The 25,976-nt window shown below is 52.3% G+C and overlaps 2 protein-coding genes across 2 annotated transcripts; both read right to left on the bottom strand.

The window, feature by feature from the left end:
- Positions 1-2,756: 2,756 nt before the first annotated feature.
- On the bottom strand, positions 2,757-2,981 carry LOC135232896 (NADH dehydrogenase [ubiquinone] 1 subunit C1, mitochondrial-like). Its single transcript, XM_064294816.1, has one exon. It carries the CDS (start codon positions 2,979-2,981, stop codon positions 2,757-2,759), a length of 225 nt encoding a protein of 74 aa, XP_064150886.1.
- Positions 2,982-16,125: 13,144 nt separating this feature from the next.
- Positions 16,126-17,526, bottom strand: FOXL3 (forkhead box L3). The gene is made up of 3 exons (XM_064294923.1): positions 17,420-17,526; positions 16,841-17,009; positions 16,126-16,545 (listed from the first exon to the last, which is right to left on the bottom strand). Exons 1-3 carry the CDS (start codon positions 17,524-17,526, stop codon positions 16,126-16,128), a joined length of 696 nt encoding a protein of 231 aa, XP_064150993.1.
- Between the last annotated feature and the right edge of the window lie 8,450 nt (positions 17,527-25,976).

The raw sequence follows: 25,976 nt of genomic DNA, 5'->3' as shown, positions 1-25,976 counted from the left end.
GTGATTTCCCTATATGTTGTAAATACTGTCACAATGATGTAATAAAATGGATTAGTGGCAATTATACTGAAGAGGTCTACAAGATTAGGTAGTGTCTTAAGCCAATCTCTTGGGAGATATAAAAGAGAGAAGTGAACAGAGAGACATGGGGACCTCATACCACCAAGAAAGCAGCCCCAGGAGTGGAGTGCGTCCTTTGGACCTGAGGTTCCTGCACTGAGATGCTCCCAGACCAAGAGAAGACTTATGACAAGGACCTTCCTCCAGAGCCGACAGAGAGAGAAAGCCTTCCCTTGGAGCTGATGCCCTGAATTTGGACTTGTAGCCTACTCGACTGTGAGAGAATAAACTTCTCTTTGTTAAAGTTGTCCACTTGTGGTATTTCTGTTATAGCAGTACTAGATGGCTACCAAAACCAAAAACCAAACCCAAGTGCCATGGAGTTGATTCCAACTCATAGTGACCCTATTGGACAGAGTAGAACTGCCCCGTAGAGTTTCCAAGGAGAGCCTGGATCTAGACGACTAAGACATATGTATATAAATATTTCTCTCTTTCTCCCTATCTATCTATCTATATAGACTCTTCACTGGTTTTGCTTCTTTAGAGAACCCAGCCTATGACAAGCATGATAGTCCCCCTTTTTTTTTTGGTCATGAGATATAATCCATAGTATCCATGTTATATTTCCTTTATCCTCAGTGGTTTTGGCTCTTTTCTTGGCAGCATGACCCAAACTTAATTCCTGGGGAGTCTGAATTCTTGGTGATCTTATAGCATGGGTTTACACTTTTACCTTTGAACACGGCAGTATCGAGAAGGCCCGGGGGGAACTTTGGCTTCATCTGTGTTCCTCGGAGCTCAGCTGGTTGGCAACTATACTTCCCTTCATCAACAGGGCCCACAGTCAATATCTTTTCTGCTGTCTGCATTTTCATCCGGTAGCGTAGCCATCTGGATGCCTAAACTTTCAACTCCACGGACCGCTGTTCTGTACCCTGGTAGCAGAATTTCTCCTTGGGGACTGCATTAGATAGGATATATGCCAGAGACATCCAGAGTTACAGTGGCTTAAACTAGATAGACGTTTATTTTTATCACACATAAAAGGCCAGGAAGACGCTCCAGGGCTAACACGCAGCTTTCAAATCACCATACTCCTTCTGTCTGGTTGGTCTGCCATCCCCAACAAATGGTTCCCATCTCATGATCCAAGACAGATGCTCCGGTTTCTTCAGTGAGGTCAGCATAAAGGCGAGAAGGGGGCAGGGGAAGGCATGTGCCTTCCACTTTAGAACAGGACTTGGTAGTTGTACACACAACATCTGCTCAGTTTCTTTTAGCCAGAACGGAGTCAAAGATCCCCCAAGTTCAGAGAAATCTCTCTCTCTAGTTCAGTGGTACGCCTCTGAGAGCTTTCCTGCTCCTTGGTTAGATTTCAGTTACAACCTGAATGTGCTCCTTTTTCTAGCAGCTTCTTTGAGAGCCATTGGTTCCTGATACTTTTCCTTTCTTCTTTTAGGTTGGTCTAGCATGGCCTTATAGACTCTGGGTGCCTCGGAAGAAAACCCTGCTAATCTGCTTCTGAAAAAGCCGTCTTTGAAAACCCTGTGAATCACAGTCCTACTCTGACACTCGTAAGGTTGCCATAAGTCGGAATTGACTTGCAGGAACAACTGGGCAGCGTGGCCTCAGCATCTCATTTTCCCCTTCGGTTCTGCCAAGGCTGGCTTTAGGCCTTGACACCCTCTGAAGCAAAGCCTATGCCTCTTCTCCAGCCTCATTCAGCTCTTCTTCCTTTAGCTTTTCAGTCCCTCTTGGCAACTATCCTGATAGTTGTTTGGTGCCGTCGATTCCGACTCATAGCGACCCTATGTGACAGAGTAGAACTGTGCCATTAGGGTTTCCTAGGCTGTAATCTTTACAGGAACAGATGGCCAGATCTTTTCTCCCAAGGAGCTGTTGAGTGGGTTTGAACTGCAAACCTTTCAGTTAGCAGCCAAGAGCTTAACCTGTGCGTCACCAAGGGTCCTAGCTGCCAAGTGTTCCAGGCACAGACCTTTGCTGTTTTTAAACTTTTAAAATGAAGTATGGTAATGCACATTCTTAAAAGTGCACACTTCTAAGTGGACGAATTTTCACAAACTTGAAATCACCTGCATAATCAGAACTTAGATCATGAAAGAGAACAGGACCAGTGTCCTGGAAGTCCCCCCTCACACCCTTCTTCAGCATGACGCCCCAAGTCCAGCTACCGTCTTGACTTCCAACAGCCCGGAATAAACTGGCTTGTAAATATGTATAACAGTACATTTGCCATTCCAGCCATTTTTTCCGGTCCAATTCAGTGACAACAATTACATTCACCACGTTGTGCGAACATCACCACAGTCCTTTTCCAAATTTTTGCATCACCCTTAACAGAAACGTTGTACCACTTAGGAGTTTTTTTTTTTACATTGTACTTTCTGTTTATTGATTAAATTTTTCAACTTGCGCATTTAACATGCAGCGCACCTTCCGTATTGAAATATTTCCAATATTGTACCTTAGAATTAACGTTTTCTGCTAGTTATCACAATAGGCATTATCTGAGAATATAGAAGTACTTTTTTCACTTAATGATGCAACATACCAATGTTGACAGTATATGTTCACATATAGCTTTATTTTCTCATTGACAATCAAAAGATGGGTGAATCCAAAGAACTGCTGTAATCACTATACGGAGCATACTGTGTTGGTATTTCAATAGTTTATTCCAACCCATTTCTTCTTTTGTAGTCTAGAACATCTTCGTTGTGTTGTTTGATGAGATAGACCCAAAGGAAGGCTGTGGTGCCCAAGGTCAGTCCAATTTTCAGCCAGTCAAGCTTGTTATTCGATGGCTCTCGAACACAGAACTTTGGCCGAGCTGAAAGGCTGCTCCGGAGCTGGGCTAAGGCCAGCAGCTGGGAGAAGGGACACAGCAATGCCCCCATCCCCGCCCCACTGGCTGAGCGCCCCCAGCCTTAAGAGTATTTTTAATGTTTAGTCACGTACACACACCACTAGGCACTATCTCACTGAGAGATAAAAGTTCTGTATCCACAGCCCTTTGTGAACGTGAGGTCTGAGCCCCTAAATCCTGATGCCTGAGGCCCTGGGTTCAGATTCTGGCATAGGACGACAGAATGAACACGGGTGGCTCTGGGGAGGGTCCTAGCATTGTTTGGAGGTCCCTGTCTGAGGCTGGGAACTCAGGCAACCAGAAAGGGCAGAGGTCCTGGATGGAGGGACAGAGACCTGGGGAGGCACAGGGCATGGGGAACCCAGGCTGCAAGGGGAGGTGTTGGCCAAGGAATGGCCTGGGCAGTCCTTCCGCTCCTGGGGCTGGTCTGTGTAGAGCTGGACTTTCTGTCCTGAAAGCCGGCTCCAGCTTTAGCCCCCTCTCTCTGAAGATCCACCCTTGCTCCCAGATATCCCCTTTGAGGTCTAATGCCTCGAGGTGCTTAGCGAGCTCTTATGGGCCCAGACAACCTGTCCCTACGGCCGCCCTGGATGGGAGCCCACCACCATGAATATTCACATCCTTGGAGGGCGCAGGGAGGCCTCTGTGCAGAGGAGGGCGGTCAATCTTGATGTGATTTTAGACAATAAACAAGCCCAGCAACATAACTCCTCTGCAGCCTGACTGGCTCCCTGAGCGCTAGTGACCAGTGCGGTGCCCACACCCAATTATACCTCAATCAACGTTAGAGGCACTTGACATTTCCCTTTGATTTATGTATTAACCTTTCCATCAGCACAGTGGTGCTGATTGCTCCGTCGCTGTGGTGGGAGTGCTCTGAGGGGCCAACTCCTCTGATGGCTCTTCCTTCAGCCGTCCCCAGTCCTTGGGGGGCATCTAGGGGACAAGAACTCACACAGAGACACCATCCTGACCGCACCTTCCTCACACACCATGGAGAGGATATTTTTTCATAAGTGCCGTTGTTTCTCACACTCAGTCCTTGGCACTAAAAGGATTGGAAAAATGCCAACCATTTGCCACCAAGTGTGGTGTGTGTGAGCTGCATTTGGAGGGCAGCCATGTTACAGAGGCCTGTGCGATTGTGCAGCTGGACACGAGTGGGGGTACGGAAATGCTACAGAGACCCCCACACTTGTGCATGCCACCTACCATGGCCACACAGAGGGGAGCACACATGGTCATGGCCACATGTGCGTGTGCATAGAAACCCACACATGCCTACAGACACCCACATGTATGCACACGCAGAAACCCATACTCTGCACACACATGTATGCACGTGTAGAAAACCATACTCTACATGCACACGCATGCACACACATATGCACATATAGGAACCCATTTGCCACACACACATGCGTACACACACAGAAACTCATGCTGCGTACACGCACATGTGCATGCGTAGAAGCCTATGCTACACACATGCACAGGCACACACAAGTACGCGTGCATACGAATCCACGCTCCGCACATGCACATGCCCATCCAGAGACCCAGACGTGTACATAGGTACCTACACTCCACGCAACATGACACACATATGCGCTGCAGCCAGAGTGTCACTATTGCCAAGGACAGCAGGTGTTTGCACAGGAGGCCCAGCAGTGTCTGGCCCGTGGTTGTTCTAGACCAGGTCACCCTCTCTGAGCTTGTTCCAAACAGTCCAGAAGCTCACAAGGAGGTGAAGGGCACACTGGGGACACATGCATATGGTCGGTGTCATCCTACTAGTGCTCCTCATCTCCTGGCTGCGCCCCACACACCCAACTAGCTGGTCAGTGTGGCCCAGAAGGTCTTGGTCTTGGTCAGGGTCATGTCTGGTGGGCCCACCATCTCCCTGCCTTGAAGGGGAGGCAGGGTTGTCTCTGCCCCCTCCTCCTGAGGGGCTGGAGGGAGCTGTGAGCGGTTGACCAAACCCCTTCACACAGTAGCGGTCAGCACCTACATCTCAGTTACCTGGAGGCTGTGCCCCCCACAACCACCCCAACAACAGAGGGGCCAGGACCATGGCTCCCAAACTCTACTGTGTGTCAGAGCTGGCTAAAACTCAGAATCCAGGGCCTTGGCTGTATTGATTCAGAACCTGTGGGAGAATCTGCAATCCTCTCAATTTCCCAGGTGGCATGCAGGCCCCACTTCCACACGGGACTGGTTCCAGTGCTTTGACCCTAAGGCCCTCAAGCAGACACAGCGTGTCTGTCTCATCACTCAGATTCCACCATTAGGGATATACTTCTTGGACTAAATTATTTATCTCCTGTTATTAAACAAATATCGAAACACTTTTGTGTAAATCTGGACGCCTTAGTTAGCAGTGTCAGAATCTCAAGTCACACTGCCTTGAGCCCAAAGAAGTATCTGTGGCACAGATAACTAGAAAAGGTGGCTTTAGGCATGGTTGGATCTGGGTGCTCCAATCATGACATTGAGAATCTCTCTCTCCTTGCCTCTTGGCTCTGCTTTCTTCTGTGTTGTTCCCTGGCAGGCTTTCCCTGGATGGTGGTAAGAGGACCACCCATGGTCCCAGGCTCACATGTCACCAAACAGAAAGTGCCCCTTCCCCACAGTTCTAGGAGAAGCTCCCAGGGTGGGTATTATTTGGATGCATTTGGGTTATGTGGCCGTCCTCGAACCAATCTCCATGGCCAAGGAGAAGGGGACAATCCAATTGGTGAGGTCCGGGCCATGTGCCGGCTCAAGGACAAAGGGTAGAGTAAGCCCCCCAAACCAGGTAGCCTGAGGTGGGGAGGGGCTGCTCCCCAAAGGAAAACAGGGGCTAGTCAGGCAAAGCCAATGGATTTCTCTCTATAACGCTTGGGTGAAATAGACAGTCTCGGAGAGGCGGCTCCAGATGGCTCGTGATAGGAGGGGCAGCCTCCAGTGCCAGCTCCAGCCTGGACCCTCTCTGCCATCCTCGCTCTGGGAAGAGGCCCCTGTGGCCAGGTGACAGAAAATGCCCTGGGTGTGGAAAGGGGAGCTCAGAGACAAGGAAAAGCGACAAAGGAGATGGGCAGAGACAAGTCATAACTGGTTGAGTGCAGGAAGTTTGGCTCCTGCCCCAGGATGACCCATGAAGAACTTCCTAGGCCCAGGAGCACTCGCTCAGCTGCCCTGTGCCCAAGGGACATTTCCCAGATGCTGCTCCCTCGGTCTGCCACTTCAGTCGTAGCCCCCCCCCCTTCCCTGTCTCATGTCCTCATCTGTGAGGTGGCAATCCAACCTACCAGCCCAACCTGGTCTACAGAGCTCGTAAGCTGGCTGAAAGTCCTTTGAAAGTTCTTCAGCCACTGCGGGCAGAGCCTGGGAGGGCTGGTGACTCTGGAAGCCGAATAGGCCCTTGGTTCCTGGAGGGGGTGGTGGGCCCCCATGGGAGAACAGGGGTAGATAATGGGTCTCCAGGCCACCCAGCTCACCACCGGGCGGCTGATGTCCTCCAGGGCCAGGGGCTCCTCAGCCTGGCCCACTCCACCCCGCCCAGCCCAGCCCAGACCACCCCCTCTGGCGCAGAGCTGCCCCTTTCTTTGCCAACCACTGGGCTTAAGGTCCCTCCAGCTGCCCCATCTGCCTCTTCCATGCAGACAGCAGATGCTGAGCCAGAGGTTTCTGGCCCACATCTGGCCAAGCCAGTCACTCTAAACAGAAACAGTGGAAGAAATCATTCCCAGCTTTTCCAGAAGCTGCAGCCACATGTGGCATCCTTTGTCTCCCAGTCTGGGGCGGCCAGACTCACAGACGTGCCTGCTCCAGTGCCCAAGGCTTTTCAGGGTCAAACACATGTCCAGGCAGCACACTCTGGCCCCTTTGTGTGTAGGGTCTGCTCCAGGCTGGAAGCGCGGGGTCTCTGTGAGACAGGGCTGGTGGTGGCGTGTGTGGGCGAACTCACGTCCGTCTGTGGCCATCCATTTCCCTCGGGGTGGGCTGTGGGCCAGAGGGACTTGTGAAAACCCTGACTGCCCCCTCCAGCCAGTGTCCGTGTTGCTTTGAGCCTCAATTTCCTCCCCTGTCACCCGAGGAAAAGATGAGGGCTCTCAGTGAGTTGCTTTTTTACCTCCATTTCTGGAGCATTCGCCCAAGCAGCTGTGTTCTCCCTGGACTACTGGGAGGGCTCAGCCCAGAAGGACGTTCTGCACCATGGCTTGGAAACCAAACAGACTTTCATGAGGCTGAGGAGATGCAAAAGGCGACACAGAAAGGGGGAGCCTCATGCGCATAGACGTGGCTCCCGACAACTGCAGATCAGACCGGCCAGCAGAGCTGTGGAGCCTTTGTGTGCTCAGCAAGACACCGTCTCCCGTCTGTGCCCGTATGTGGACCAGGGGACGTTCTCACTTAGTAATGTGCGTTCATGTCGTGTGCCATGTGTCCTGTGTGTGTGTATGCGTGTGAGTGTGCACGCGTGAGTGTGTGTGCAAGTGGGCATGTACATGTTTGAGTGTGTGCACAGGTGTGAGTGTATATATGTGGGTATGTGAACATGTATGTGTCTGCACAGGTGTGAGTGTGTGTACATGGGAGTGTGCATGTGTGTGTGGACAGGTATGAGTGTGCACACATGTGGGCATGTGCATGTGTGAGCGTGTGAGCATGTACATGTGAGTGTGTGCATGTATAAGTGAGTATATGTGAGTGTGCACATGTGAGTGACGCACAGGTGTGAGTGTGCATACATGTGTCAGAGTGTGTGTGCACACGTGTGTGTATGAATGTATATGTGTGAGTGTATGTAAGTGCACGTGTGTGAAAAAAAGCGAGGGGCTTATAAGAAGGGAAATTCGTTGTCACACAGCCCTGGAGGCCGGGAGTCTGAATTCGGGGTGTCAGCCATATTGATTTCTTCTGAGGCTCTGAGGGAACCAAAATGGGGATCCTGGACATCAATAGCTTAAACAAACAGCTTTCTTTGCTCCTGTTCCTAGTGTCCTGGGGCTGCCAGAAGCCACTGTTTGTGAGACGGGGGACAGACAGGGCCTGGGCAGGCACTCATTCCTCCGTTAAGTCAGTTGGTGCTGGGCCCCAGACAGGTAGGGCGTGGACAGACACGCTCAGTGGCTGCCCTGAGTCCACATGGATGCACACAGCTAACCCTGCCTCACTGTCCAGAACCACATTGACTTGGTAGCAGTTTGAAGAGAGAGCTGGTTCGAACTCCCTGTTCGTCTTAGCCCAAACTCAGGAACAAAGAACACGGTTGTCTCGGTCATCTAGTGCTGCTATAACAGAAATACCACAAATGGATGGCTTTAACAAAGAGAAATTTATTTTCTCACAGTCTAGTAGGTTACAAGTCCAAATTCAGGGAGTCGGCTCCAGGGGAAGGCTTTTCCTCTCTGTCGGCCTTCTCATCAGTATTCCTCTGGTCAACGAGCTTCTTCACACAGGGACCCCGGGTCTAAAGGATGCGCTCTGCTCCTGGTGCTGCTTTCTTGGTGGTATGAGGTCCCCAACTCTCTGCTTGCTTCCCTTTCCTTTCATCTCTTGAGAGATAAAAGGTGGTGCAGGCCACACCCCAGGGAGACTTCCTTTACCTTGGATCAGGGAGGTGACCTGGGTATGGGTGGTTTTACAATCCCACCCTAATCCTCGCAACAGAAAATTACAATCACAAAATGGAGGACAAGCATACAATACTGGGAATCATGGCCTAACCAAGTTGATACACACATTTTGGGGAGGACATAACTCAATCCTTGACAACGGTAGTGTCTCTGGGAAACTGACCTGACTTTTGGAACTCTCAGCATTCAAGTGAGGAGCTGAACAGATTCAGGGAGTGGAAGGGACAGGTCCCTGGCCATAAAGGGTGACATGGTGTTAGCATGGAGGGCTGGGAGTGTATTAAAAACAGTCGCCATAAACAGATAACAGATAACACGTGCTCAGCTCCCAGGACGGGGGTGAGTTCTCACCTCCCAGGCAAGGTTTCGGGAAGAGTAGGGAGACCGTGTGTGCGTGGCTGACCCCTGGTCGAGTCTGCATTTAGTGCACAGCAAGGAAAGAAGTTGAATGAAGTTCAAATGTTCCCACCGCATTTCCTTCCCTTTCTGCAAATGGCATCTCAGAGTCACCTCTTTGTTATAAATCTAATACTGCGGGTCTCAGTTGAGTGAGTTCCCATTTTACTTGGAATCTCGGCCTGAAGTCGCCTAAAGCTGGTGGAAATGTAATTGTACAAAAGCACCGAGGACTGTTAATTTGTAACCGGCGACAGCTTGTCCTGGTCCCCAGGAGCCAGTTTCTCGGGGAAAAGCAAAGTGCATCAGGAGGGGCATTTACATAAGAGGCACTTGGCATTTTTAATGGGGTGAAAACATGTAATTTTGCAAATCTTTCTGGATTGCTAATTTGGCTGAATAGCAGAATCAAATTACAGGTGATAGAGAATTCACCCGCTTTCTGCCCGAGGTCCCCTGAAGTCATTACTTCAGGGTACCTGGGAGCTCACCTAGGGAGCCTGGGGCCTGGCGGGCGGGTGGGGGGCATTTACCAACAACTCAAAGGCACCCACTTTACAACAGTGCATACAAAGCTGGGGGCCATGTCTGCCTCTCACTCTCCCCAACTCAGGACCCCAGGATGAAAATATTCTTGCTATCCCAGATGCACGCTGGAGGGTCAGCTTGTGGCCCTATCTCCTGGACAGAGAAGATGCTAAGCGTGGCATGTACTTTGACCTCCAGGTCAGAGAATGCTACCTGCCATCAGCTCCGGCACCTCTGCCCAGTGACCACCAGAAGTCGTTTCCATCAGGGTCCGTGCAGGAGGCCCTATGACTATGCGGGTGTCCTGGGGTGCCCCCCAGTCACCATCAAGCCTACCTTGGCCACATTTTCTCTGTAACTCTCTTATTGCGGGCAGACCAACGCCCTCAGCAGTAAATACTCATCAATAAATCCTAGAAGCCTTTTTGCCCCAGGTACTATCTTCAGCTGTGTTTTGTCAGATGAGACTCTGGTTTCCCCAATATCTTCCTGAAATCTCAGGTGCCCCCAATGTCACCCCAAAACCTCTAGTCTCCCCAGTATCACCCCACAGGAGCTGCATTTGGACACCTGCCATTACTTAGGTCCCTATGAGAAGCATCATTCCCCACCTAGGATCCCCTTTCCACCCAGCAGCCCCCAGGCTTACAGCTGAGAGAGGAGAGGGAGGCGGGGGCTGTGGTGGGGAAGGGGACACTGGCCCCGGCTGCTCTGGCTCTACCTGTGGCAGGTGGCCTCCTCATTGCCAGGCCCTCCCAAGATGAAATTCTTGGGGAGTATCTGGGAGGTCCTCCTTCTCTGGCGGGGGCAAACCCTCAGCCCCTTCCCACAGGTCTCTGGGCCCTCTTGGCTCTCATGGGTGTGTCCTGCTCCTTCCTTCCCCCCTAGATCCTCCCCGTGCACCCACAGGCTGGGAGACACCCCAAAGTCTGCACAAAACAAGGTGGAATTTCCAACTGGGCTGGGTTAGCCACCTGGTCTGGAAACGAGTAGAAAGCTCAGGTGTCTGCCATGGAGCCTAGAGAGGGAGTCTCTCAGAGCTTGGTGGGCAAGGAGGCAGCAGGGGCAGCGGACGCTTTGGTTGAAACACCCTGCAAGGTGGTGAAGGTGAAGGCCATCAACGGGAGGGGCCTCCAGGTCTCAGACAGGGAGACAGGGAGGAGTAGACAGAGGGGCCAGGTTCAGCCAGGGGCAGACATGTGGGACCAGGTGGAGTCACGTGGGGCCAGGTGGGAGTGGCAGAGGGGCAAAGGTGACCTGGTACCTCCTGTGCAGGCCAACCCCAGTGGGGTGCCTGAGTCAAGGTTTGCTTCCTCTCAGTTTGCCTCTGGGTCCCATCTCCCCAGGAGGAACCCAAGTTCATTTTGGGGTGAGGAGTTGGGAGGTGTATTTGGTAGGTGAGGGCCAGGAGTTGGCTCTGTGTTTTCAGCGTGTGGAGCCATCTATGATTTTCGGGGGAGAGGGAGTGGGAACTGGCTGTGAATTTGGGGAGTGGAGGGAGTGGAAATGGCTGTGTATTTGAGGGTTGGGGTGTGGAGCCAGCTGTGTATTTGGGGGGACCTGGCTGTATATTTGGGGGAGGGAGCCACTGTTTTTGAGGGGAGCTGGCTGTGTATTTGGGGATGGGGTGTGAAGCTGACTGTGTATTTGGGGGGAAACTGGCTGTGTGTTTGCAGGGGACCCAGCTATATATTTGGGGGGAGCAGATTGTGTATTTGGGAGGGAGCCAGCTGTGTATTTAGGGGAGGGAGCTCGTTGTGTATAACGGGGGTTGGATCTGGCTGTGCCATGCCGGCTGCTCTGGCCCCTACCCCCAGGTGGGCCCCCAATGCTTATTTTCTGTTCGTCCGTCTGGTTGAGAAGCAGGTATCTCTGATTCCTAATTTAGAATGTTTACACAGCGAAATTCGAGGGTCCTCCATGTCCAGATAAACCCCTCTTGTTGGGTCCTGGCCCTGGAGGGGAGGTTGGAGCTGAAGGAATTTCAGGGGGTGCCCAGCCAAACCCTTCCCTAGATCCACAGTCCTGGGGGGTAGGCATGACTGAGGCCTCTGGCCCCAGTGCAACCCCCAAGGGTCCCCCAAGACGAAAGACCCCTGTGAGTGTGGTTGGCAGGGGGAGCCCCAGTGTGGGCTCCTAGAGAAGAACCCAGAAGTGAAATAGATAGAAATAGGGAAGGCAAACCCAGGCCCAGGTGCCCCTGCCCTTCACCACCCTAGGGCCACCTGGAGGCGTTCCTTGTCCTCCCAGCCTGCCTGCCGGTGCCGAGGTGGCTTTGAGAAAACCAGCAGTGCCCAAGGACAGACTTTGAGACTCCCAGGACAGACTCCCAGAGGGAGGTGCCCAGAGGAGCTGCCCAGGGCCTGGACAGCTGGAGCTGGTTTTCACTGCCGCCCTGCTCAGTTCTTCTGCCCCAGGAACCAGTCCACTTCCTCCTTGCAGGGTCCTGGGGCAAAGTGAGAGGCAGGGCTAGGGTGAGGGGACGGGAGCCAGTCCCAGCCCCTGAGCACATGGGCCCAGCTGAGGCTGCCCACAGCTGACAAGGTGGGTATCTGTGTGTCCTGGGGTGGCTGAGCAAAGGACCACTCACTGGGGTGCTTACAAGAACAGAAATCTATTCTCTCATAGTTCTGTCTGCAGGGCGGGGCTCTCTTCGAAGTTTCTAGGAGAGGATCCTTCCTTGTCTCTCTCAGCTTCTGGTGGCCCACCTCTGAGAGACACTGCTCATCGTGGCTGAGCCAACTCAAAGTGTGGACAGTCCTGAGGAGGCCTGGTAGACCTCCTGAAGACCCCTTCTTACCCATATCACCTACCCAGGCCAGCACCCAATGTCTATCCCTGAATCTGGGGGCAAGAGCAGGAGTAGCATGTTTGCTCCAGCAAGCCAGCTGGCACAGAGGTCATATCAACCAAGGCCAAGTGCCCAGAACATGGGAGGTGATTGTCCTGCTAGCCCTGCTTTGACTCCTTCTCCAGGAGCTCCACAGGTTAAAAGGGACAAATGAACAGAAATTTGGGGAGTACATCCCAAAGGCTAAAGAAACAGCAGGTTTGGCCTGGGCTCAGAGGCTGGTGAGAGAGAGAGTTGTTGGAATCTTCTTACGCACACACCTCCTGGTCTCTTCTGCAAGCACCCCCAACTGTTTCCCACCACAGGCACTTGGCTCAGGCCATCCCCATTGCTTGCAATGTTCTTTGCTTGTAGACTCGCTGCTCCTGATCATCCTTAAGGCCCCAGCTTGAAGGAGGCCTCTGAGGGAGCCCCACCCAGCAGTATTGCCTAAGCTTGCCTTCTACGCCCCCAGAGTGGTGTTCTGTCTTCACGCATAGTCTGCTCCCTGGCATGTGGAGTTTCACATGCATGAAGTGGATGCTCCCGTGTTTTCTGTGCTCACCACCGGACCACCATCTGTGGCTGTTTTGCTCACAGCTGCATGCCCTGTACCTGGCCCAGGGCTCAAAATGTCTGCTGAATGATGAACACACAGCCCCAGAATTGCTCAGTGGAGGAAGGAAGGGATGTGGAGAGTAGTGGGAAAAGATGGAAGCATCTGGGAGTCAGAGGTCAGCTCAATACTAACGGGAAGCGCCCAGTGGTCAGCTGCCTACTGAGGGAACATCTTTGGAAGAGTGCAAGCGAACACTGGACCACACTTGTCAGAGGTGGGGGAGGAAGCTACCTGAGGCCAGGTATGCATTAATAGGAGCAGAAGCTGGACGACTCTCAGAGGTGGGAGAGGAGGTGCTACCTGAGGCCAGGTGTGCACTAACAGGAGCAGGCGCTGAACCCCCCTTCTCAGAGGTGGGGGCGGAGGCGCTACTGAGGCCAGGTGTGCACTATCAGACCTGGCCGTTCTTCTCAATTCTCCTTCTCTCCCCTCCACGAGATACCTGGGGCCATCCCTCACTGTTGCAGGGCTAGGCAATGGTGGAGCCCCTGGGCCTGGCTGCTGTGGGAAAGAATACCCTAAAACCTCACAGTGGCTTGGAAATCCGAAGGCAGCCCAGCCGGAACTTTGCTGCGCTCTATGGAGATCTGGCCACATCTCCCCAACTGGCGCACAGTGGCTCCTCCCCACTCTGCTAATGGAAACCTGGTGATCCATAACCACGTGTGCAGACATCTGCTCCGGGGTAATGCGGAGGTAATGTACATATCAATGATCAATCAGCGGATTTGCAAGAGAGGCATAAGGTATTTAATTATAATTGTGTCGGGCTCCCTGTGTAATGGCAACGACATTTGAATAGGTCACAGCCAATCCGCACCCTGTTATGTCACTGGTATTAAATGCCACTCATTCTTAGAGCTGGGAGCCGTCCCAGGGTCTCAGGGGCTGCACACACTGGGCAAATTGAAAATGTCCCTTTGCTTTTAAAAATATGATTGATATCCTTTCCAAAACAAGTGTTACACCTCAGCGTACACAGATCTTGCCTGGTATGGCCCCTCTCTCCTCACCAAGTAGCCTGAGCCCGTGGTTTGGCCACGAGTGTGTGCTCAGCGGGGCCAAGTTGCAAGGCCTCTAAGGCTGAGTCTCCACAGGGTGTCCTATTTAGAGCAAAGGGTCTTTCTGTCCTGAGTCAGGCTTTGCTGACCAGAACAAAATACAAGAATAAAGCAGGGCCCCCAAAGATAAAACGCACATTTTATTTGCTTGGTTGGTAGCAGAAAAAAGATCTCTGCAAACTCTATAGACCATAGCTTGTGCATAGCGCCATCTGCTCTGTCTTACCCTCTAAATCAGGCTTAGTGTCACTTGAAACAGTATTTTTAGCAAGAATGACCAGGGATATAAACACAGGAGTGCAGACATGGGACAACAGACAGACACATGGATGGACACATGGGCCGTGATACACAGACACATAGCAAACACATGTATGTGGCACTTCTGATGGCCTGGAAGAGTCACAGTGGAGGGGGGAGGTTATGGGCCGGCTGGAGCCACACGCCTGGGCTCTGAGTGGGGCCCGCCTGCACTGGGCCCCCAACACGTAAAGTGGGCACAAAATGAACACCACCCATCTCTCAGGGCTGGTGTCATAGAAGGTACACGTGGTGGCTGTGTCCCCAGCAGAAAGTTCTGGAATGCCAAAAGCTGACCTTTGCAAAGGAAAGGTGTTGTCCGCGCATTACAGGTCTTTTTCAGAAAACGGTATTTGAGGCTGGACCCTCCCCTCTGGCTGCCCCGAAGGTCACAGTCTGCAGGACTTGACCAGGCAGCCAGGGCCCTAGAGGCAGCGAAGTGGGCCACCAGGAGAACTTCTCCAACATATGGAAGGGATAGGATCCTCCCTCTTTTAAAAACAATTAAAGAACACATGGAGTTTCTCTTTCCAGGGCAGGTGAACAAAGGAAATGCCAACCCTTGCGAATCAGAGACAAGGCCAGGTCTACCTGAAGCTTTGCATGGCTGGGGTCTACCTCCTCGGCCTCCCCACCTGCTCCTCCTTCCAGCCCCTGTTTTTAAAAGACTCTGGTAAAGCGCGACAATGTAATTTCCAATCGAGACAGCCAGCTCCTTGGGTGTGTTTTTGCCGTTTACAAAATTAGCCAATTGTCATCACCTAGTGGTTCAGATTAGGCGTAATCCATACTAATGTTCAAATTAAGTCACAGAAAGCAATTAACTCTGCAAAAATGGGCTGGTGAAAAATGATAAGATTGGTCAAATAGTTTCACTGTGCAAAATTGTGTTTTTTAAAATGCCCATCTCTACACCGTAATTAAATCATTTACATTTCAAATGGAGGGTACAGTTCCACCTCGACGTTTGCAGTGGTGAACACCCCTAACTGTACACCTCACACCGTACCGGAAATTTTATCAGCCGCCTGCCATCAGGGGCTGCTTTCGAGGGAAACCAGCTGAACAGAACTTGAGCGAATGGGGGGTTACACCTGCTCAGAACAATCAGGAAGAGTGGAGGGTGCCCCTCAGATGCTCCCAAATCTGGCCCCTCCCTCCCTCTCTCCTTCCTTCCCTTCCCCTATCTTTCTTCCTTTTCTCCTGTATATACAAAAAAAAAAAAAAAAAAAAAGAGTGCAAGGAATCTCTTCAACCAACATCCAAATATTCTGGCAACAACACGATATATTTGTCACTTCTGTTCACATCATCCATAACACAGACCACAATCAAAGAAAAAAAAAAAAAAAAACCCGGACTAAGATTGGAGCAATCCACTGAAGTCCGTTCTTCACTTTGTTTTCATTTTTTTGACAGTAGAGAAGATGTCCACCAACCTCACTAGCTGTGTGTAGATTTTCAAAGGATCAAGGGATGAAACACCGGCTTGACTCTGAGCAGACCCCGTTCTGAACACCCCACAGATGTTGGAGCAGGATTACTGGGTCAACCTAGAGCAGGCCCTTAAATAAAACTCCAGTCCAGTTGGGTTTTTCCTGCTCTGAACTTTTTTTTTTTCTGAGTGGAGAAAGCCACAATAGCACAATGAGTATCTTTCATCCACTTCTGCCTCCAGCCCAGAGCCCTCTGAGAAAGCAGTTTGTAGGATCTGGCAGTACCTTGGCTTCTTGGTTCAAGGTTGGCAAAACTACTCTTCCTGGGAGGTAGCAGTAGGAAGACCGGTTCCAGGCCAACCAGAACCGGCCTCAAGCCCCACTTCACATTGTCCAAAAATGGAAGTTCATTTGCTGAGACTCCAGCTGAGGGTGTTTGCCCTCCTGCCTGGGATGGGGAGACCTGGGCCCAGGGGAGGACAGGATGTAGTCGATGCTGAACTTGATGGCGCGGTGGTCTTCCTTCCCCAGCTTGGTGGGGCTGGTGGGGGTCAGGGGCGCAGCAGGGAGGGCTGGGGCCGGGGACCTGAGCGCACCGGAGGGCTGGGGGGAACCGCGGGATTCCCCTGCGCCGCCCGCGCCAGTATCCCCGACCCCCTCGTCCAGCAAGCCGCGCTTGGGGCCACGCCGCCTGCGCCGACGCCGGTAGTTCCCGTTCTCGAAGAGGTCGAGCATCGACTCGCAGCCGCCGGCGAACGTCCAGTAGTTGCCCTTGCCCTTCTCATGGCCCTCGGCCCGGGGCACCTGGGGGCGCGCGGCGCGGAGCTCAGCGCGGGCGGGTTCCCCAAAGCGCCCCGCCGCCCGCCCCTCCGCCTGCGTGCGCACCTGGGTTCACTGGGCACCCGGTGGGTGCCAAACCCGGGAAGTCCCTGACACCACGCTCTTCCGCCTCTTGGGGTGCGGGGCCTGGGCGGGCGGCTTAGTTTCTTAGGATGAAGTTTCCAGCAGCCGCGGAGGCGACAGTCCCTCCCCACACGCTGTCATCGGGGATGATTTGGCCGCGTGGGCCCGACGCGGGGCGGGCGACACGGGGTCTCACCTTGACAAAGCAGCTGTTGAGGGACAGGTTGTGGCGGATGGAGTTCTGCCAGGCGCGCTGGTTGGCGCGGTAGTAGGGAAACTTGTGGATGATGAAGTCGTAGATGCCCGACAGGGTCACGCGGCCCGCCGGGCTCTGCTGGATGGCCATGGCGATCAGCGCGATGTAGCTGCGAACGGGGGGCCCGGCCCCCAACTGTTTGGAGTCTCCAACAGGCCAGCCCTTCCGGGGAGCCCGGTCCCCTTCCAAGGCCGACCCTGCTGCCCTTCCCTCCCCCAGGATGCCGTTGGGGGTGTTGGAGGTGGAGGGCGTGAGGTGACCCCTGGAACTCTGTCCAGCTTCTACCCAGACCCCAGAACTGTCTTCCCCCGCATTTGAGCGTCCCCTCAGGGAGGTCGGGAGAACCCTCCCAGCTGCCCTCGAACATGTAATGCGCCCCGCTGAGCCCCCCTACCACTCCCCCTCACCCGAGAGAAGAAAGCGCCTCCCCCTTCCTCTGTCCTGGGCAGGTCCTGCTACTCGGCCCCCTGTGGAGCAGGGTCGCAGCCTGCAGCCCCCGCCACCGACCCCCGCAGTCACCTGTACGCTGGCCGCGAGAGCTGCTTTTCCTCGTTGGAGCTGCCTGCCGGGAAGTCGTCGGCGTCGTAGTTGAAACAGTTGTAGGGGTACTGTGAGCTGTCAAACATCTTCGTGGCCTGGAACCTCGGGCCCCTCCTCAGCTGCAGCCGCCTCCTCCGCGCCGCCCGCCGGTCCTGAGAAAGCTATCTTCTCCAGCTGTGGACTCGCAGCGTCTGCACTGCGGGCTGCTCTGCGCTGGAGCCGGGAACCGGGGCTTCTGGGGTCCCCCGCCGGCCCCACCCCGCTCTCCTGCATCCAATCCCGGCGCAGGGAGGCCCCAGCCATCGGTGACAGCGGCGCGGGGGGAGCGGAGCCAGGCGCGGTTCTCAGTGACCCTCTCACCGGCTGCAGCAGGAGGCAGCAGCGCGCTGGGTGGTCCGACCGGCGGGGCGGCCCTTGCAGGCCTCCACTCCCTGCTCCCGGCACCTCGTTGTGCTTCCTGAGCTGGACCCAGAGCTCCCAGCTGGCTGCGTCCACCGAGCGGGGATCGGGACTCCCCATAGACTCGCTTCAGGCGGAGGCCTCTTCCGAGCCCACTGGTGCTGCGTGCCCTGGGCGCACCTTAAGCCACTGGGCTTTCCTGGCGCCTGGGTCCTTGGGTGGACACGGGCTCTCAGCAGCCACTGCCAGAGCAGAGCCTGTAGCTGAGCCACCAAGATGGCCAGAGCCTCTTTTCTTCCTAGACTGGCAGGACCCAGCCCCTGGGTCTTTAGGGCCCAGGGATTGCCTCCCTGCCTGGGGCGGGAAAGGCACCGCCAATGGTCCTGGATCAAAACTAGGCCTGAGATACTATGTCCAACTTTTCTTGGGCAGGCACACTTGTGATCCCACCCCCTTGTCCCATACTGCCCAGAACTGTGCCTCCTCCAGGGACCCCAGCTCTGGGTATCAACCAGAGCCAGTGATCCCAGCCTGCCTGTAACCCAGCCCTGCGCCCAGGGGCAGAGCTCCAGTCCTGGCCAGTAGACTTCCCATAAGAAAGTAGCTACCTTACCACTCCCTTCTAGACAAAGTCCCATTCAACGCATGGGTCAGTGGGTATAGAAGTGAAAAGAAGGGAAGGGGAGGTAAGGAAGGGAAGTGATCTAAGCTAGGACAGTCCAGAAGGAAAAGCAGTAAGGTGGTGTCGTGGATTGAATTGTGTTCCCCAAAATATCTGTCAGCTTGGCTAGGTCATGATTCCCTTGCATGATTGTATGATTGTCTACCATTTTGTCATCTGATGTGATTTCCCTATGTGTTGTAAATCCTATCACTGTGATGTAATAAGATGGATTAACAGCAGTTATACTGATGAGGTCTACAAGATTAGGTAGTATCTTAAGCCAATCTCTTTTGACACATAAGACAGAAACAAACAGAGTGACAGGGGGACGTCATACCACCAAGAAAGCAGTGCCAGGAGCAGAGCTTGTCCTTTGGACCTGAGGTTCCTGTGCTGAGATGCTCCTAGACCAAGGGAAGACAGATGAGAAAGACCTTCCTCCAGAGCTGACAGAGAGAGAAAGCCTTCCCCTGGAGCTGACACCCTGAATTTGGACTTCTAGCTTACTAGACTGTGAGAAAATAAATTTCTCTTTGTTAAAGCCATCCACTTGTGGTATTTCTGTTAATAGCAGCACTAGATAACCATGACAGGTGGGATCTTAGGGGAGGCCCTTTGCTTTACAGTGGACATTCTGCCAGAAGGTGTTTCCATGAATAATCTGTGGAATTCTTACTGGGATCCGGTGCTGTGTCTCCCTGTGCCTAGGAAGCCTGGGACAAGGTGTTTCTTCCAGAAAGCTCCCCTTTGAAGAGAGCCCTCAGCTCTGAGATGATCCAGCCCCAGACCAATAGGGTGGCCCCAGGAGACGGATGGCCCCAGGAAACCCAGTACTGCCCCCCGCCCTTGGTAAGAAAGGCCTGCAGCCCACACAGAGCCAGCAGAGGGTCTCCTTGGAGAAGAGGGCCCAGCACTCCCAGGTCTTCCAGGGGAGCTACCTGGGTGCGAAGTGCCAAGGCCCCTGCTTTGGGCATTGCAGCTGCCTGGCTCAGATGCAGAGTCCTGAATCAGAGCCAAGTGCACCCAATAGCTCCATCCTGTCCTCACCATCAGGTGTCAAAATAAAAAGCACTGTAATACAGAAAGGGAGAACAGTTTGGTGGTTTCTTAAAAAACTAAACATTCAACTGCCATAGCACTTCACAAAGAGTTTCTTTATGTGGCCTTTTGCCTTGGTTCTGTGAAAAAGAAAACAGTTTGGGAGATTTTTGCTCCTGGGCCCTGAGGAGTTGTTATAGTACCGTTGTTACAGTTACCCAGGGAAGAAGCCATCCCTGCTGGTAGAAAATGTCAGTTATTATGCAAATAGATGGAGCCACTTGAGAAGAGGTTGGTCAGTTTAGTCCATCACAGCATCACAGCAACACACAAGTTCCCACAGTACATCAAACTGACGCATGCGTGGCGGATTCTGCAAATAAAGTGTATAAAATCCATCCAATAGGATTGAGCCACTTGTCTATATAAATACCCATCCCACAGAGGTTGAGGGGTGGCCTCACTATTACCAAGAAGAATAGCTTGGAGCGGAGTGTGTCCTTTGGACCCAAGGTCCCTGTGCTGAGACCTTCTAGACCCAAGAGGCAGAGAGAGCTGTAACACTGGACTGGTAGCAGCGGAACCAGGAGACAGATATAAGACGGTATGGTGGGCTTTCTGGCCCGTGGAGTGAGGTGGCTACAGTGGGCTTGCTGACCATGGAGCAAGAGAGCTGAGCACCCTTGGACAGGAGGCTTGCTGGCGGAGTGGGGTGCCTCTGGGCACTTGTTGGTGGAGCTAAAAAGCCCAAGTAGGGAGGAAGAGCCCAGCCCGAGCAGCAGCCAAGGCTAGGCTCAAAAGGTGGCTGAGAGAAGGCCTGTCCTGAGGAGGCTGAGAGGAGATATCTTAGTTATCTGGTGCTGCTATAACAGAAACACCACAAATGGATGGCTTTAACAAAGGGAAATTTATTTCCTTGCAGTCTAGTAGGCTACAAGTCCAAATTCAGGGTGTCAGCTCCAGGGGGAAGGCTTTCTCTCTCTGTTGGCTCTGGAGGAAGGTCCTTGTGATGCATCAGTCTTCCCTTAGTCTGGGAACATCTCGGCACAGGAACCTTAGGTCCAAAGGATGTGCTCTGCTCCTGGCACTGCTTTCTTGGTGGCATGAAGTCCCCACGTCCCTCTGCTTGCTTCTCTCTTTTATATCTCAAAAGATACTGGCTTAAGACACTACCTATTCTTGTCGATCCCATCAACATAACTGCCGCAAATCTGTCTTATTACATCTTAGTGATAGGAATTACAATGTATAGGAAAATCACATAAAATGGTGAACAATCACACAATACTGAGAATCATGGCCCAGCTAAGTTAACAGATATATTTGGGGCACACAATTCAATCCATGACAGAAGGTCTGTCCCGAGGGGACCTAGAGGAGGCCTGTCCTGAGGAGGTCTGCACTGCCGAGACAGGGAGAGAGAGAGATGTCCTACACTCAACAGGGGAGGAATGTGATTTTCACTTTGGGGGAACCTCCTAGACCTTGCCTGTGTACTTCCTGACATTGAGCCTGTTCCTGTTACTTCCAAGCTAATCCTGATCCCACTGATCCCACATTAGTTCCCTAATAAACCATATAACTGTGAGTATGGTCTGTGAGTTGTGTGAGGCCATGACAACAAATTATCGAACCCAGCAGAGGAGTAGAGAGTGCCGTGGGGAGGACGGCTGGTGTCAGAACTAGTAAAAGGGTTGGAGAATGGAGGTATGTCTGACCTCCACCCCATAGGAATCAGCTTTGGACCAATGCTGGTGCTGATTCTCATTCCCCCTGAAGTTAGAGGAGGCCCAATGCTACCACTACCCCATTGCAGCCCTCCTGGGCACTTACCCCAGAGAAGTGAAAATTTATGTCCACACAGAAACCTGTACACAGATGTTCACAGTAGCTTTATTTGTAGTGGCCCAAGACTGGAAGCCACCCAGATGTCTTTCAACAGGGGAGTGATTAAACTGGGCCCATCCACACCTTGGAATACAACTGAGCAATAATGAAGGAGCAGTTGATAGACGGAACAGCATGGGCAATGCTCCAGGGAAGGCGTGATTGATACACGCAAGAACGTGGGTGATTCTCCAGAGAGCTAAGCTCAGTGAAAAAAGCCAATCTCAAAAGGTTACATACCATGTGATTCCATTTATGCAACATTCTTGAGATGACAAATTATGAGATGGAGAATAGGTTAGTGGTTGCCAGGGTTAGGGGATGTGAGGGGGGTGAGCTGGGAGGGAGCTATAAAAATGCAACATGGGGGGATCCTTGCAGTGCTGGGATGCTCTGAGTTTTGACTGTATCCATGTCAAGATCCTGGCTGTGATGTTGACCACAGTTTTGCAAGATACACCATTGCAGGAAACTGGGTAAAGGGTACATGGGATCTCTCTGTGTTATTTATTACAACTGCTTGTGGAGTCTGCAATGATCTCAAGAAAATGAGGTCAGTTACAAAAGTGCTGAGTGGTCTTCAACATGTGGTTCAGGACCCTGAAGCTCAGAGGGGCTGGGCTGTATGAATACAATTAGATGGAGCAGCGTGGCCTTGGTCCCCAATGGGTTCATGCCAAAGGAGGGATGGAACCTCGCTTGCCTGCCTCTGCATTTGGGGTTCTCCACTGATCCTGATGCCCACCGTTCTTGCCTCCCTCCTCTCTCTACTTCCTCCCACAAAGCTTCGGATGAGCTTTCAGGGTTCTGCAGACCTGAGAGCAGGGGTCCTGGGGCTTGTCCTCCCGGGATCCCAAGGTCAGCCATCAGTTGAGGGAGATCTGGGGAGAGCTGGCAGAGTGACAGTCATGGCTTCTGACTGACAGGTGGGCCGGCCCATCAGTGTGCTTGAGCTGCCGCTGACTGGACCAAACTTGGCTTTGACTTCACCGCAGGCTTCCTTATCCCAACCAATGTCTCTGTGGCCAGCCCTAACCTGGGACTTCACCAACAAGGGGGGTCTGGGGACGAGGTTCCAGCTTAGCTGGGTTGGCACTGCACAGAACCCCGCGTGCCCCGTCTCTGCCTCGCCACTCCAAGGAGAGTCAGCTCCATGCAGCCAGCACACTCGGCCCTTCCACATCACATGGGCGCTGACCGGCCCTCCGGAAGTATCCTTTCTTTGTGAAGATTGTGCACCAAAGCCACAGAGAAGCAGGTAAGTGTAAACCTGGCAATAGTGGTGCCTTGGTTCACGCCACGCTCTGTGAAGGGTGTTACCTCCTTTTCAGAGCAGCCCCCCAAAGTAGACACAATGGCTGAGCTCCCTCGCATTTTATGAGAAGGAAGCGGAGAGTTGGGGGCTGGGGGGAGGTTTGGTAACGTACCCAGCATCCCACAGCTGGTGAAGATCAGAGCCCATCCTTGAAACCAGCTCTGTCTCACCTAAGAGGTCTGCCTATTAAAACCACGCTCCGCGAGGGTCACTTTCAGGAGATAATGAGGAAGGCATGAGGTCGAGGGAGGGGCTACAGAAAGGCGGTGCCTCAGTAGCAATCCGGGCTCTTTTGTTTGGGATGAGACTCTGGCCTCAAATCCTGTGCACTAATGAGCTTTGTAATTCCCTGGTGGGATTCTGTGGCGTATGTACAAAAGCCAGGAGTCGCTTTAGACAAGAGGGTTGGCTCTGCTGGGCCTGGATTTCTGGGTGCAAACCAAGCCCGTCCTCCAACTTCCGCAGGTATGGGACTCAGGCTCCGTGGGCCTGGCATCTGGCAGACGTGTGGGAGCCTCTTCCCCTCTGTGGCCCAGGGTTGGGATGGGGGGAGGCTCTGAGTCACCTCTCAGCTGATTTCAAACCAACTGAAGAGGAAGAGCAATTTCTATGAGCTTGACGAGAGACAGACAAAACCACAGAAGAACACGATGCCCTCAAAAGCAACCAGCTGAACTTATCTACAGTCTCCCGTCACTCATATAAGAACAAAACCAAACATCAGCTCGTAAAAGCCCATAAAAATATGCAAATGCTTAGCAGTTACAGTGAACATAATAGTGTACATTTTCTGAGCAATTATTGTGTGCCAGGCACTACTCTGTGTACTTTACAGATAATAACTCATTTAATCCATCAACAACTCAAGGGGAGCAAATTGCCCAAAGTTACACAGCTAGCAAATGGCAGCAGTCCTGGGTGGTCCAAACAGTTTGCACTTGACTACTAACCCAAAGGTTGGTGGTTTGAACCCACCCAGCAGAGTGGTGGAAGAAAGTCCTGGCAATCTATGCCCATAAAAAGATAACAGCCAAGAAAACCCTATGGACCAGCTCTACTCTGGAACACGTGGTGCCGCCTCCTGCCGGAATGGACTTGATGGCAGTGGCTTTGGTTTATCTTCCTGAGTGGCAAAGTCAGGATATTCACCATGCCTTTAGGTGAGACACCAACCTGCCTCTGTTAAAAAAATACTTGGAAAGATATGCCCTAAATCAATAATAGTGGTTACCTCTGGGGAGGGAACCAAGCAAACTGTAGCCAGAGTGTTTTAATTTTTTATGAGAACAGTGTATTTGTGTATTTCTTGTGCAATAAAAATAATTTAATTTGCATTGATTACTGTGTTAGTTTTCTATTGCTGTGAAACACTTTGCCACAAATTTAGAGGTTTAAGCTAATGCCCATTTGTTAGCTCATAGTTCTGTAGGTCAGAAGTCAGGTACGTATGGCACGGGTGCTTTTCTGCTCAGGGTGTCACAAGGCTATAATTAAGGTGTCACCTGGGCCACATTCTCATCCAGAAACTCGGGAGAATCTGCTTCCAGGTACATTCTTGTAGTCGGCAAAATTTAGTTCCTTGTGGTTGTAAGACTGAGGTCCTGCTTTCTTGCTGACTGTCAGCCAGGGGCTGCTCTCAGCTCCTGAAGGCTGCCCACATTCCTTGCCACAAGGTCGCCTCCATCTTCACACCTGCGATGCCTCTCTGAGCCCTTCTTATGCTTCAGACCTCTGGCTTCCTCCTCCGTGATCAGTCAGAAAGCACCCTCATGCAATTACAGCAGGATTGATGGGGTAATCCCCCTAATTTACGGCCAAGTGTGTCATGTAACATGACCTAATCACAAGGGTAAAATTCATCATATTTGCAGCCCCGGTATTATACAGGGTGTGTACACTGGGGGACAGAAAATCTTGGGGGGGGGGCCATCTTAAAATTCTGTCTGTCATAAAAACCAAAAAAATTAGGAGACATCCTAGAGCTGATGGTGGAGTGACACTGGCTGGATTGTGGGACATAAACTTTGTTGGACTGAAATATTTTGCCATGAATTTCAGGGTAAGTGGAAAGAGAGAGGCCACAAGATCGAGAAGATGCATTGGGTGACCTGGGAAGATTTAAGGCAGGGCCAGCTTCATTGCGTGTGACCAGTGCAGTGGTTCAGAGTCCCATGCCTCATGCTTGGATTTTAATGCTTTGTCTTTGCCATCTGGAAGATGATAATAATCTTTTCCTTAAATTTATGTTTTGTAACTGAAGTCTGATGGGACAACGTAGCATGCCCTGGGGCTTGAAACCTTAGCTCACAGGCAGTCCACCTTCTGCCACCTTCCTGGCTCCTGGAGACAGGTTCAGGGACTGGTTCTAGGGCACCTTCTCCTTGGAACCTGGTGCCCTAGGGATTGCATGTCCTCCATGGGTTGGGGTGGCAGGCCTGTGGGAAGGGGAGGTTGACTTCCTTCCTGCCACTGACGCTGTATTTTCACTTCGCACTGTTATTTACTGTTGTTTGCTGTCGAGTCCGCCATGGTTCATGGCGACCCTATGCACAACAGAACGGAACAGAACATTGCCCGGTTCTGCTCAGTTGTGGATTGGACCATTGTGATCTTTGCTTTTCACTGGCTGGTTTTTGGAAGTAGATCACCAGGTCCTTCTTCATAGCTGGTCTTAGTCTGGAAGCTCCGCTGAAAGTGTTTGGCATCATAGCAACACAGGAGCCTCCACTAAGGGACGTGTACTGGCTGTGCAAGAGTTGCACTGGCTGGGAATTGAACCTGGGTGTCCTGCATGGAAGGCAAGAATTTACCCTGAGCCACCACTGCCCCCTTTCATTTTGCACTGGGCTGCACAATTTCTATAGCCAGCCCTGGGCTGAGGGAAGACGTGATCAGGACACTGTAGTGAATAACTTTTGGTGGATGATTAGAAAAAGCAAACCAAACCCGTGGCCGTTGAGTTGATTCTGACTCATAGCAACCCTGTAAGAAAAAGTAGAACTTCCCAATAGCATTTCCAAGGAGCGGCTGGTAGATTTGAACTGCCAGCTTTCTGGTTAGCAGCCTGAGCTCTTAACCACTGCGCCCTCAGGGCTGCATGTCTATCATGCTCCATAAAAATGAAAAATAAGGTGTAGTACTAACCAAAGGGTCGGCAGTTCAAATCCACCAGGTGCTCCTTGGAAACTCAATGGGGAAGTTCTACTCTGTCCTATGGGGTCACTATGAGTCAG

This window comes from Loxodonta africana, chromosome 12 (genome assembly GCF_030014295.1).
Source record: "Loxodonta africana isolate mLoxAfr1 chromosome 12, mLoxAfr1.hap2, whole genome shotgun sequence".
In the NCBI taxonomy this organism is placed as follows: Eukaryota; Metazoa; Chordata; class Mammalia; order Proboscidea; family Elephantidae; genus Loxodonta; species Loxodonta africana.
This window is presented reverse-complemented; position numbering and strand designations above follow the sequence as displayed.

Bases quoted from the DNA above. Each gene is read 5' to 3' on its own strand.
- LOC135232896 (XM_064294816.1), bottom strand. From the start codon at position 2,981: ATGGGGGCATTGCTGTGTCCCTTCTCCCAGCTGCTGGCCTTAGCCCAG.
- FOXL3 (XM_064294923.1), bottom strand. From the start codon at position 17,526: ATGTTTGACAGCTCACAGTACCCCTACAACTGTTTCAACTACGACGCC. The intron at 17,010-17,419 runs GTGACTGCGGGG...CCCCGTTCGCAG, and splicing joins CTCTCGCGGCCAGCGTACAG to CTACATCGCGCTGATCGCCA. The intron at 16,546-16,840 runs GTGAGACCCCGT...GCGCGCCCCCAG, and splicing joins TCAACAGCTGCTTTGTCAAG to GTGCCCCGGGCCGAGGGCCA.